At 45.1% G+C, this 12,915-nt stretch overlaps 1 protein-coding gene and 1 pseudogene across 1 annotated transcript; both read right to left on the minus strand.

Moving 5' to 3' along the window:
• Positions 1 to 3,425: 3,425 nt before the first annotated feature.
• On the minus strand, positions 3,426 to 9,777 carry LOC144712677 (uncharacterized; annotated as a pseudogene).
• LOC144713221 (transcription factor bHLH35-like) lies at positions 4,989 to 8,630 on the minus strand. The gene is made up of 5 exons (XM_078587743.1): positions 8,484 to 8,630; positions 7,464 to 7,623; positions 7,197 to 7,376; positions 6,953 to 7,123; positions 4,989 to 5,126 (listed from the first exon to the last, which is right to left on the minus strand). Exons 1-5 carry the CDS (start codon positions 8,558 to 8,560, stop codon positions 5,064 to 5,066), a joined length of 651 nt encoding a protein of 216 aa, XP_078443869.1. The 5' UTR covers positions 8,561 to 8,630; the 3' UTR covers positions 4,989 to 5,063.
• Positions 9,778 to 12,915: the final 3,138 nt, after the last annotated feature.

Raw genomic sequence — 12,915 nt, forward strand, 5'->3', positions numbered from 1 at the left:
CCAAATGACACATCCTATTCTTCTCCTTCTTATTTTTCATTTGCATCTCAATCGAATACTTACATAGATCATTCATCTTATTTGGACTCACCTTGCTTAAACTCAATTCCTTATTTATCAACTCCTATGAGCTCAAACTTACATACTCCTCCATCTCCATCTTCATCCAGTCGAACCAATCTAGATGCAGATTTACTTCCTACCTTAGATCACACACCAGAACGGAGACTCATTTTAAAGTTAAATCTTTGTCAGATATCTATCTCCAAGATTCTCAGCATCCAATGAAATGCTCTACTTCATCTACACCTTATATACCCTCATCAATAAATTCCTCTACTTTATTAACCATCCTCTACCTCATTGTCTCCTTACCACTCTCCCGACATCTTTAAAACCCACTTCTCTGTAGCATCTTAAGACAACAACTGGATGCTTGTAATGCAGGCTGAATTGAATGCTCTCATTGAAAATAATACTTGGTCTCTGGCTCCTCAAAATCCTAATCTACATGTAATAGGATGTAAATGGGTTTATAAAATAAAATACAAATCTTCTGGAGATATTGATCGATATAAAACCCGACTTGTTGCCAAAGGATATAGTCAACAAGAAGGCTTTGATTGTTTTGAAACATTCAGTCCTGTAGTTAAACATACAACAATCCTATTACTTTTATCTCTTGCTATTAGTAATAATAGGAAAATTCATTAGTCGGATGTTTCTAATGCATTCTTACATGGAGATCTTTCCAAAATTGTTTATATGGAACAACCTCCGGGACTTCGAGATTCTGTGTATCCAAATCATATATGTAAACTTCAAAAATCTATTTATGGTCTGAAACAAGCACCATGAGCATGGTTTCACAACTTCTTTCCTTCTTAGTATTGGTTTTCTTGGATCTAAGACTGACACTTCTCTATTTTACAAATCTGATCCCATTCATCCAATTTTTATACTTATTTATGTTGATGACATTCTTATTATTTGTCCTTATCTCTCTCAGATTAATAAAATACTTTTAAATCTTCAGACACATCTTGCAATCAAAGATCTTGGACCAGCTCATTTGTTTCTTGGTATTGAACTTATTCCAACTAAAAATGGATTTCTTCTATCTCAATCAAAAAACATAGATTCTGACGGTGAGGATGCCAACGCATTGACATTGGACGTGTCTCCACCGTCAACCGAAGTCAACGCCGTCTCTATGGAAACTCCGCCACCGTCAATCGAAGTCAATGCCGCCGCTACAGACATGCCACCACTCTCATCAGACGAAGTCAACACTCCGGCATCATGCACGTCTCCACGCACGCATGCCCTTTCACACATCATGACACGTCACCAACGACAGATCAACAACTGCCCCCTGACGTGACACGAAGCACGTGTTTCGTCTTTAATTTCTCATCTTTAATTTTTCGTCGTCAAGTTGTATTTTCTCTTTCCTCCAAGGCCTATATGTATAGGCCATTGTCTCAAGAAACAGTTAGGCAGTCATTATTCAAGAATTGAGTTTATTGTTAACTCTTCTTGGAGGACTGCCCAGCCTCCCTATCCCTCTCCAACCCTACCTCTGCCGCCTCCGATGTCGCTGCCGCCGGCCGCCCTCTTCTCCATCTCTCTCCCTCTCTCTTTCTCTCTTGTCTTCTCTCCATCCTCCTTCCCCCTTCTCTTCCCTCGCCCTTGGCCACCAAGGGAAGCCATCCCAAGCCGCCCAAGGCCGTCGTCCCAGGCCGCCCAAGGCAACCACCCCACGCCGCCCAAGGCCGCCGTCCCAGGCCACCCAGGGCAGCCACCCTAGGCTGCCCAGGGCAGTCACCCCAGGCTGCCCGAGGCTGCTGCCCCAAGCCACCCAGGGCCACCCGCCCTAGGCCGCCCAAGGCAGCCCTAGGTCGCCGCCCCAGGCTGTCGCCCAAGGCAGTCCTAGGCCGCCGCCCAAGGCCGCCCCATGCTGCTGCCCAAGGCAGCCCTAGGCCGCCCCAGGCTGCCGCCCAAGGCAGCCCTAGGTTGCCTCACAGGCCACCCCAGGCTGCTGCCCAAGGCAGCCCATGGCCCCTCCCAGGCCGCGCCTAGGTTGCCCCTCTAGGGTCGTCCAAACGCACGCTGTCCACCCCAGCGCCTGCACTCACCCGCCCGATCCGCGTCTGCACTCGTCCGTCACGCTTTCTACCAGGGCCATACAACGCATGGAACACCCAGACTCTGTCGTCCAGTGGGCCATTCAACGCCCGGATTCGCTCAGTCCTGTCACGATCAGAATTCCCCGCAGCCTCTTCACGCACTACGGTGCCAAGGTACCCTTGAACTCTTTGGTGTCGAAGTGTTCCTCGTTCAGTACTCCACGTGAATTCTCCACCGCCATCAGATTTGCTTTGGTTTTGATTTCCCCAAATTCTCTCTCTTTCATGAGTTTCCCTCATGACGTGAATTCGGATATTGATTTGGGTGCTTCGGCATCGTCGCGGTGGTTGAAGACAGTACTCCCGCCCTCGACGAGGAACGGGGCTGCACCACCAGCATTTCATCGGTTTTAAACTCCGAAATCGATCGTGTGGATTTTTGTGGTCTGTTTTATCCATCCCTCAAAACCCGTCAATCCCCCCCCCCTTCCATCGTTGTCCCCTGCATCCCCTCAGTCGCCCTTTCCCCTAGCTGTCCTACATCAGATTCACTTTTACAACATGCTAATTCAGAACATAGCAAACCTTACATATTCCTTGTCCCTTAAGTCAATCTTCATTGCCATCTCCTTCACCTGATCTACTCGATGATTCTGCTTATAGAAGTTTAGTTGGAGGATTACAATATCTTACTTTAACATGCCCAGATATTTCTTTTGCTGTTAACAAGGCATGTCAGAAAATGCATAATCCTTCAGCTGATGACTGGCGTGCTTTAAAACACTTCGTTATCTTAAAGGCAGTATTACTCATGGGCTTATTTTTTTATTCTGATTCCAATCTATTTCTAAATGCATTTAGTGATGCAGACTGGGCAGGGAATCATACTGATAGAAGATCAACTAGTGCTTATTTAGTTTTTCTTGGAAGAAAATTAATTTCATGGAGTTCAAAAATACAGCTAACTTTGGCTAGATCTAGCACTGAAGCAGAATATAAAGGTTTGGCAAGTGTGGCATCTGAAATTATTTGGATTAACTCTCTTTTGACAGATACTCACATAGTACCATCATCACCTCATACACTTTGGTGTGACACTATTGGTGCCACTTGTCTAAAAATCCACTTTTTTACGCATGCATGAAACATATTGAGATTTATTTTCATTTTGTACGAGAACATGTTGCTGCTTAATTACTTGATACCAAGTTTATCACAAGTGATGACCAAATTACTGATGTTTTGACCAAGCCTATCTCCAAACAACACTTTTGGAAGCTTCGATCCAAGCTCAACTTCATCTCCGTCGCCGATGCGCTTGCGGGGGGGCTAAAGAGGAACAAAGACCATGGCTTATATCACCGTTAGATAAACTAGCGGCTAAAAGTTTACTTTTTAAAGAGGTAGTTATAGATCTCGATCTATGACTACCTATTACTAGCCGTTAGCATTATTCTATAAATATCAACCCATTTGTTTAACAAAGATTTAACTTTTGAAGGATTAAAACAACTTTCTTCTTCCTTGTCTGGTTTCCATCATCTCTCTCATTCTCCTCTACCTCCATTTTTCTTCTTCTACTTACACTTCTTGTGAGAGAGCTTTTCAGGCACCTCCTGTCCCCGTCATCTTGGAGCCTCCGGACTATTGAGAGCTTGATCAAACTCACGTTCGCCGTGAAAGAGTCATCCTGTGGTGGACCTCCGCCAAGTTTTCCCCGCTAAACTCGGGAACGTGACTGTCGCAAATCTGTCTGCCCAGCAGATCGCGCAATTCCTCTGAGTTAGACATAATCTCCTGGAGCTTCTTCTCCAGTTCGTCGAGACGCCACTCGGTTGCCTCACCAGATGCTTTTGGTGCCTGTTTCTCCGTCTTGACGATTTGGTTCCCGCCGTGGAAGGATTCTGTTCCTTCAGATCTTCCAGAGAAACCTGGACGTTTCACGGCAACCGTTGCCGGACCTTCATGTCGTCTCTTGAACAAGATTTACCTTTGTCTCCTTAATAGTTCGCTCTCCCTCTCACTCACTCTCTCTCTCTCTCGCATTCTCAATCTCTATCTCTGTCGCTTGTTCTCTCTCTGTCTCGCTCTTTTAGTCTCTCCCTCTCTTTCTCTCTCGCGCTCTCTCTTTCTCTCTATGTCTCTCTCGCTCTCTGTCTCCCTCGCTCTCTCTCTCTCTCTTTCTCTGTGTCTCTCGCTCGCTCCTTCTCTCTCTGTCTCTCTCTCTCGCTGTCTTCTCTCTCTGTCTCTCTCTCTCGCTGTCTTCTCTCTCTGTCTCTCTCCCTCTCTCGCTGTCTCGCTCGCTCCATCTCTCTCTGTCTCTCTCCCTCTCTCGCTGTCTCGCTCGCTCCATCTCTCTCTGTCTCTCTCCCTCTCTCGCTGTCTCGGTCGCTCCTTCTCTCTCTGTCTCTCTTTCTCTCTCTCTTTCGCTGTCTCTCCCGTTCGCTCCTCTCTCTCTCTCTCTTTCGCTGTCTCTCGATTGCTCCTTCCCTTTCTCTCTCTTTCTCTCTTTCTTTCGCTGTCTCTCTTGCTCGCTCCTTCACTCTCTCTCTCGCTCGCTCGCTCCTTCTCTCTCTCTCTCTCTCTCTCTCTCTCCACTCTCGCTCGCTCTTCTTTCTCTCTCTCTCGCTGTCTCTCTCGCTCCTTCTCTCTCTCTCTCTTTCTCTCTCCACTCTCGCTCGCTCCTTCTCTCTCTCTCTCTCTCTTTCTCTCTCCACTCTCGCTCGCTCCTCTGTCTCTCTCTGTCTATTTAGTCCGTTCCAATATCCCTCTTCGGTCATCCCTTCAGCGGGGAATGATGGAACGCGACAGTAGAAGGGAACGGTGGACAAGCCTACAACGAAGTTTCTCCAACCTCGCGCTGGAGGCCCCTGACTTAAAGACGAGGGGAGCCGTTGAAACGAGTGACTGTACATGGGAAATGTACGAGGAAAGTCAAAACCCAGTAAGCGCCGCGTGGATGGCGTCCTTGATGTGTGTCCCGTCGGTCCCCTCGGTCTGCCCAACCGCAGGAAATTAAAGTCAACGACCCAAAGAACAGGGACACTTCATTTACTTATCCGTCTCAATAGATAGATAAATGGATAGGTAGATAGGTAGACAGTATAAAGATTATTTAACGAGAGAGAGATATATTTATAGATACACGGAGATAGATGTATATATGGATAGGGCAACAGATAATCACTTCAAGTCTTCAATGCTTAGAGTGAGAGATAGATAGATAGATTGACAAAAATATATTTACTCAGATCATTTTAGATTTTTGTGTGTGTGTATATATATATTCAATGTAATGACAGATAACAAGGATTGATTGATGGCAAGAGGGAGAGAGTGAAAAAGAGAAAGAGAGAGAGGTAGAGACAGAAAGAGAGAGAAAGAGAGAGAGAGAGAGAGAGAGAGAGAGAGGGACATAAAAAGAGAGAGATAGAGAGACACATAGAGAGACAGAAAGAGAGAGACATAAAGAGAGAGAGAGATAGGGAGAGAGAGGGAGAGAGAAAGAGACAGAGGGACATAAAGAGAGAGAGAGAGCTAGACAGAAAGAGAAAGAGAGATAGAAAGACATAAAGAGAGAGAGAGCCGACAGAAAGAGAAAGAGACAGACAGAGGGACATAAAGAGAGAGAGAGAGCCAGCAGAAAGAGAAAGAGAGAGACAGAGGGTCATAAAGAGAGAGAGAGCCAGACAGAAAGAGAAAGAGAAAGATAGAGAGACATAAAGAGAGAGAGAGCCAGACAGAAAGAGAAAGAGAGAGATAGAGAGTCATAAAGAGAGTGAGAGCCAGACAGAAAGAGAAAAAGAGAGACAGAGGGACAAAGAGAGAGAGAGAGCCCGACAGAAAGAGAAAGAGAGAGATAGAGAGTCATAAAGAGAGAGAGAGAGAGAGAGAGAGAGAGCGAGACAGAAAGAGAAAGAGAGAGATAGAGAGTCATAAAGAGAGAGAGAGAGAGCCAGACAGAGAGAAAGAGAGAGATAGAGTGTCATAAAGAGAGAGAGAGAGCCAGACAGAAAGAGAAAGAGAGAGATAGAGAGTCATAAAGAGTGACAGAGAGAGATAGAGAGTCATAAAGAGAGAGAGAGAGCCAGACAGAAAGAGAAAGAGAGAGATAGAAAGTCATAAAGAGAGAGATATTGAGTCATAAAGAGAGAGAGAGAGAGATAGAAAGACATAAAAGAGAGAGAGAGAGAGAGATAGAAAGACATAAGAGAGAGAGAGAGAGAGCCAGACAGAAAGAGAGAGAGATAGAAAGACATAAAGAGAGAGAGAGCAGACAGAAAGAGAAAGAGAGAGATAGAAAGTCATAAAGAGAGAGATATTGAGTCATAAAGAGAGAGAGAGAGAGATAGAAAGACATAAAAGAGAGAGAGAGAGAGATAGAAAGACATAAGAGAGAGAGAGAGAGCCAGACAGAAAGAGAGAGAGATAGAAAGACATAAAGAGAGAGAGAGCAGACAGAAAGAGAAAGAGATATAGAAAGACATAAAGGGAGAGAGAGCAGACAGAAAGAGAAAGAGATATAGAAAGACATAAAGAGAGAGAGAGAGCAGACAGAAAGAGAGAGATGGAGAGACATAAAGAGAGAGAGAGAGCCAGACAGAAAGAGAAAGAGAGAGATCGAGAGTCATAAAGAGAGAGAGAGCCAGACAGAAAGAGAAAGAGAAAGAGAGAGACAGAGGGACATAAAGAGAGAGAGAGAGAGAGAGAGAGAGAGAGAGAGAGAGAGAGAGAGAGAGAGAGAGAGAGAGAGAGAGACCGGCAGAAAGGGAAAGAGAGAGATAGAGAGCTCTAGAGAGCGAGAGAGAGGCTAGGGAAAAAACCTCGAGAAGAAGAGTGTGGAGGACGCTGCCGGAGAAGGAGGTAATGTTGGCAGATAAGATGCGGAGAGGTAGGAACTCAAGGGCCTGGCACAGACGGGTCATCGTATCTCTCTTCCTGCTGCAAGAGATACTCACCACACAAGTAGAGTCGCCCGCGTCGCTAACCTGAAGCTGAAACCAGCAATTCACCATCATCAGTCCCCCCCCACCTTCCCAAAAGGACGGGTAAGATTCAATCTCTCACCTCCGTCACGTCGATCAGCTCCACTCGCCGCCGCTTCCACACCGCACATCCGTCAACGTCTACTCTCTTCTTCCCGCTCTCCTTCTCCAAGTCTGAAATCTCTGCGATGAGCTTTCTCTCCTGCTCTTGAAGGTCCACTATGTAGTCGATGGCGTCCTTGACAATAGAGATCTTGTCCATCTGCAGGAACGCCTCGAAGTGCAGTCTGAGCAGATGGGTTTCTTCCATACGTTCATGTGATGTCTCTCTCTAGTTTCTCTCTCTTACCTTGGTGATGCTTGGGACGAGGCTGCGCAAAGTATAGAGCTTCTCGTTAAACTTCTTCCTTCGCTCTTTCTCCAGCGAGATGCTCTTCTTCACCGCGGCGGCGCTCGCCGGCCCGTCCGTTGAATCGTAGTCGCCGGAGAAGGCGTCGTCCAGTCCCCAGCTGTGCATCGTAGCTCGCTCCAGATTACCGAGAGATAGACATAGAAATAGAAATGCACATAGACATTTACTAGATATTGAGAAGAGAGAGACATAGACATTGAGAAGCGATGGAGATTGAGATGGCGACAGTTATACGGAGATAGATTTCTCTGGGGAGAGAGAGGGATAGAGAGATGACTTATAAGCTTATCGATTGCGATAGAGAGTGATGTTAGAGATTAAGATAGGAATGGAAATTGAGACTGAAAAGAGAGACCAAGGTATAGATACAGATAAAGGGTACGCAGTTGGAGTAGAGAAGAGATTAGGGAAATGGCGTGTACATTGCGATGGAGTTGAAGAAGGATATATGAAGAGAGAGAAAGAGAGATATAATTGGAGATATGGATGGAGAGAAAAAAATTAGAGATACAAAGTAGAAAATTTGGAGATAGAGAGAGAGAGAGTAAATTAAGGTGGAGACTAATGGAGAAGAGTTTAATGTGGAGACTGAGATGGCAGCTTATGAAAGATAGAGAGGGACAGAGATTTATTTTGATTTGGAGAGAGAAAGTATTTGATTGAAATAGACAGGAAAAAAATGAGTATCGAATGAGAGAGAAGATGGCATAGAGAGGTAAAGATAGAGTTAGAATTACACAGACAAGGGGAGAACCAATGAGATGGAGGTAGAGATAGGGAGGAAAAGGGAAAGACAAACGTAGAGATCGAGATGAAATGGAGAAAGAGGAAGAGAAATATTTAGAGACAGCGTATGAGAGACAACGGATAGAGGGTTATCCAAGAAGAGAGAGAGACTCTCATATCGATGGAAATTGGGCAGTAGAGATAGAGATAGGGATGAAGAGAGAGATATACCTGTTAAACTCGTCTGGGTCGAAGAAGATGGTCGCATCCCAGCAGTCTTGAAAGTCGCTTCCCACTATGAAATCCATGGCGACCGCAGGCAAAGGAAGAAGAAGAAGAAATATAAGTTCGAATGGTGCTGTGGAAGCCTACGAAATCCATGATGAGAGATGTATTTATTCGCCGATAAACTACGCGGGCGGAGCTTTCACTACCGTGGCAACCCGTCTGGAACATATCTGTCAGACTTACCGCGTTTACGCTTTGTTCAGCCTGCCCTCTCTTGAGCAAGAAAAGAAATGCAACTTAAACCGGGCTTTAGAGGCGTAACGAGCCGTCCGGTAATTGGTCCGCGTGGATGTCCGGTTCGCTGTCCTAAGCGAGGAAAAGGATTGATTTGATGTTTATTGTACAAGTCAACATCGTTTCTATCTGGTATAATTAATAGGGTGATCCTTGGAGAGCAATAATTCAGGTTGTAACCGATAACTTCAGCTTTTTTTTTTAGTTATTGCTATTTGATTTTGATTCATTGAGAGTTCTCATGCATGCGTCTGTAGGAATAAAATAATTTTACCCTTTTTTCGTTGGCCGGTGATTCCAAGACAGTTTTGATTCCACAGTAAAGAGTACCGAACATATCCCTTTGAATAAAAGTAAGTTTCTAGCCACATAATTTTATTATTCGTAAAATACAAATATTAATTGTTGGCCATCGATTCCATGACAGAATTTTAATTCCTTGGAATTCATGATAATCAATACTGATCGTCTCGTTGAATAGAAGTAAATTTTTACCCACATGATTTTGTTATTGGTAAAACCCAATATAAATTGTTGGCCGCTGATTCCAATACAGACATTCCAATACTTATTCCAATAAAAAAAACAGTTACAGCAGCGGAAAAAGATTATCCGTCCCTTCGTCGCTCCCTCTTTTTATCTCTCTCTCTCCCTTCGTCTCTCCCTCTTTTTCTCTCCTTCTCTTTCTCTCGCTCTCTCTCCCCCTCTCTCTTTTTCTCGGACTCTCTCTCTCGCGCCCTGTCTTTATCTGTGTCTCTCTCTCTCTTGCTCTTTCTCTCTCTCTCTGTCCCTCTTGCTCTCTCTCTCTCCCTCTCGCTCTCTCTCTCTCCCTTCGTCGCTCCCTCTTTCTATCTGTCTCTCTCCTTTCGTCCCTCCCTCTTCTTCTCTCCTCTTCCTCTCGCTCTCTCTCCCTCTCCGTCTCTTTCTCCGTCACTCTCTCTTTCTCGCTCTGTCTCTATCTGTCTCTTTCTTTCTCTTGCTCTTCCTCTCTCTCTCTCTGTCCCTCTCGCGCTCTCTCTCTCCCTCTCGCGCTCTTTCTCTTCCTTCGTCGCTCCCCCTTTCTATCTCTCTCTCTCCCTTCGTCTCTCCCTCTTTTTTTCTCCTTCTCTTTCTCTCGCTCTCTCTCTCTTCTCTCTCTTTCTCTCTCACTCTCTCTCTCGCTGTCTCTATCTGTCTCTCTTTCTGTCGCTTATGCTCTCTGTTTCTCTCTGTCCCTCTCGCGCGCTCTCTCTCTTCGTCTCTTCCTCTTTCTATCTCTCTCTCCCTTCGCCTCTCCCTCTTTTTGTCTCCTTCTCTTTCTCCCGCTCTCTGTCCGCCTCTCCTTCTTTCTTTCTCACTCTCTGTCTTGCGCGATCGCTCTCTCTCCCCCTCTCCCTCTTTCTGTCTCACTCTCTCTCTTACGCTATCGCTCTCTCTCTCCCTCTCTCTCTCTCGCTTTCTCTCTCCCTCTCTGGCTCTTTCTCTTTCTCTCCCCCTCTCTCCCTCTTTATCTTTCTCCTCTTGCTCTCTCTCTCCGCCAATCTTGCTCTCTCTCTCTCCCTCTCGCACTCTCCCTCTCCCTCTCCCTTCGTAGCGAGAGAGAGAGGGAGAGAGGGAGAAGGAGAGGGAGAGGGAGAAGGAGAGGGAGAGGAAGAGAGCGATAAAGAGAAAGCGAGAGGGAGAGAGAGAGGGAGAGGGAGACGGAGAGAGGGATAGTGAGAGAGGGAGAGAGGGAGAGAGAGGGAGGGAGAGGGAGAGGGAGAGAGGGAGAGAGCGATAGTGAGAAAGCGAGATTGACAGAGGGAGAGAGTGAGCGAGAGAGAGAGGGAAAGGATAGAGGGAGAAGGAGAGGGAGAGAGAGAGAGAGGGAGAAGGGGAGAGAGAAAGTGGGACGTATATTTACCAATTTGATTGAAGAAAACAGACGATGTTCATCCTGGCCTCTGATTGGCGGTACCTTCCTTCACCTGTGAAAGAGAAGGAAGGTAATCGTTTTCGTTCATGGGTTTCCCATCAGAAATGCTCTTTACAGAAAACGGTTACAGAAACGGAGGGCAGCGGGGTCAAGTGGAACTCACGTTCATCAGAAAACAGGGTTCAACTGCAGGGACTCCGATGTTCTCCAGAGTTGTTCTCCAGCGTCATCCACGCCGGCGGCAACATCCTCGAAGCCCACTGGATTTCCTCTCCGACAACGCCTGTAGGTTTCATTTCCTCTCTTTCTCCCCTGTTTCTCTCTCTCTCTCTCTCTCTCGCGATATATATCTCTCTGGTTCGCTCTCTCTTCACCAATATAACTCTATCTCTATCTATCTCTCTCTATCTCTATCAATTGTATAGATCTCCCTCAGTCTCTCTCTAATCGTATCTATCTCCCTCTTTCTGTATTTGTCTCGCCCTATCTGCATGTATCTCGCTCTATCTCTCCATCTCTATCTCACTCTATCTCTCTCTATCCCACTCTATCTCTCTCTATCTCTCTCTATCTCTATCTACCTTTCTATTTAGCTCTATCTCTCTCCATCGCTATCTATCTATCTCGCACTATCTCTCTCTATCTATCTCGCTCTATCTCTCTCTATCTCTCCCTATATCTCTCTATCTATATCTGTCTATCTATCTATCTATCTCTTTATCTCTCCATCTCTATCTATCTACTTCGCTCTATCTCCCTATCTCTCTTTCTCTCTCTCTCTCTCTCTCTCTCTGTCTTTGTTTATGTTTTTTTCTGTCGCTCTCTGTCCCCACATTTCTTCTTCAATTCCTATCTCTTTCTCTTTCTACTTCTGTCGAAACACTTTTTTCTCTCTCCTACAAATGGACGGAATGTACAGCCTTCTTTCTATCTCTTTATCTCTACTTGTACGAAACCCCAAAATTCTCTCCTGAAAGTTGGAAACCTCAGGCCTACGTGCAGTCTTCGTTCTCTCACTCCCTCTCTTACCATATATCTCTCACTCACTCTCACTCTCTCTCTCTCACTCTCATTCTCTCTCACTATCACACTCTCTCTCTCTCTATAACTCTCTCATTCTTTCTCTCTCTCACACACTCTCCCTTACTCTCTCACACTCTCTCCTACTCTCTCACTCTCTCTTACTCTCTCTCACTCTCTCTCTTACACTCTCTCTCTTACTCTCTCTATCACTCTCTCTCCATCACTCTCTCTCTTACTCTCTCTATCACTCTCTCTCCATCACTCTCTCTCTTACTCTCTCTATCACTCTCTCCCTCTTTCTCTCTCTCACTCTCTCTCACACACTTTTTCTCTTTTTCTCTCTCACTCTCTTACTCTCGCTCACACTCTCTCTTACTCTCTCTCTTTTTTCTCTCTCACACTTCTTCTCTTTTCTCTCTCACTCTCTTAGTCTCGCTCACACTCTCTCTTACTCTCTCTCTCTCTCTCTTTTCTCTCTCACTCTCTCTCACACTTCTTCTCTTTTCTCTCTCACTCTCTTACTCTCGCTCACACTCTCTCTTAATCTCTCTCACTATCTTTCTTACTCTATTTCTCCTCTTATTCTCTCTCTCTCACTCTTTTCTCTTATTAATCTCTTTCTCACTATCTCTCTTAGTTTCTTACTCTCTCTTTCTCTTACTCTCTTTCTTTCTCTCTCTCTCTCTCCTTCAATTTCTGTCTCTTTCTCTATGTACCACTATCAAAACCCTTATTTTTTGCACTCCTGTTTGAAGAACCTCTTGATTTAATTCATGGGTCGATAATTCACGCCATCTGTACAATAGTGAATAATTTATTTAGTTCTCAGTTATTAAACTATCTCTTGATCTAATTCATGGGTTGATTATTGGGACCTGCAAAAAATATCGTCCTAAAATGATTGTTTATGCACAGATGCCGATGGGATGGTTTTTAGGCGCCCTTTCATCCTTGCCAGCTACCAAACTTAAATCGATTGCTCTCGTCCTTATAAATTCTTATACTCTACTTTATTTCAAATTATTCTTCTTACTATAGCAGCGGAATAATTCTCTTGGCGGATCAGAAATACGGAATTTTATTGGCGGTAACGGAGGTGAGAGGCTTCGATACAAAGAATAAATGAACAAAATTGTGGCAGAGGTACCAAGTGAGGTCTGCTCCGCCACCCGTCATATCCGCTACCCCCGGCATGTTATCCACACAAAGTAGCCTTCTTTTTTT

Source organism: Wolffia australiana, chromosome 15 (genome assembly GCF_029677425.1).
Source record: "Wolffia australiana isolate 7733 chromosome 15, ASM2967742v1".
Classification (NCBI taxonomy): domain Eukaryota; kingdom Viridiplantae; phylum Streptophyta; class Magnoliopsida; order Alismatales; family Araceae; genus Wolffia; species Wolffia australiana.

Coding starts and splice junctions, on each gene's coding strand:
- LOC144713221 (XM_078587743.1), bottom strand. CDS start 8,560: ATGGATTTCATAGTGGGAAGCGACTTTCAAGACTGCTGGGATGCGACC. Junction 7,124..7,196: donor AGCTGATCGACGTGACGGAG/GTGAGAGATTGA, acceptor TGCTGGTTTCAG/CTTCAGGTTAGCGACGCGGG. Junction 5,127..6,952: donor TCCACACTCTTCTTCTCGAG/GTTTTTTCCCTA, acceptor GCGGTTGGGCAG/ACCGAGGGGACCGACGGGAC.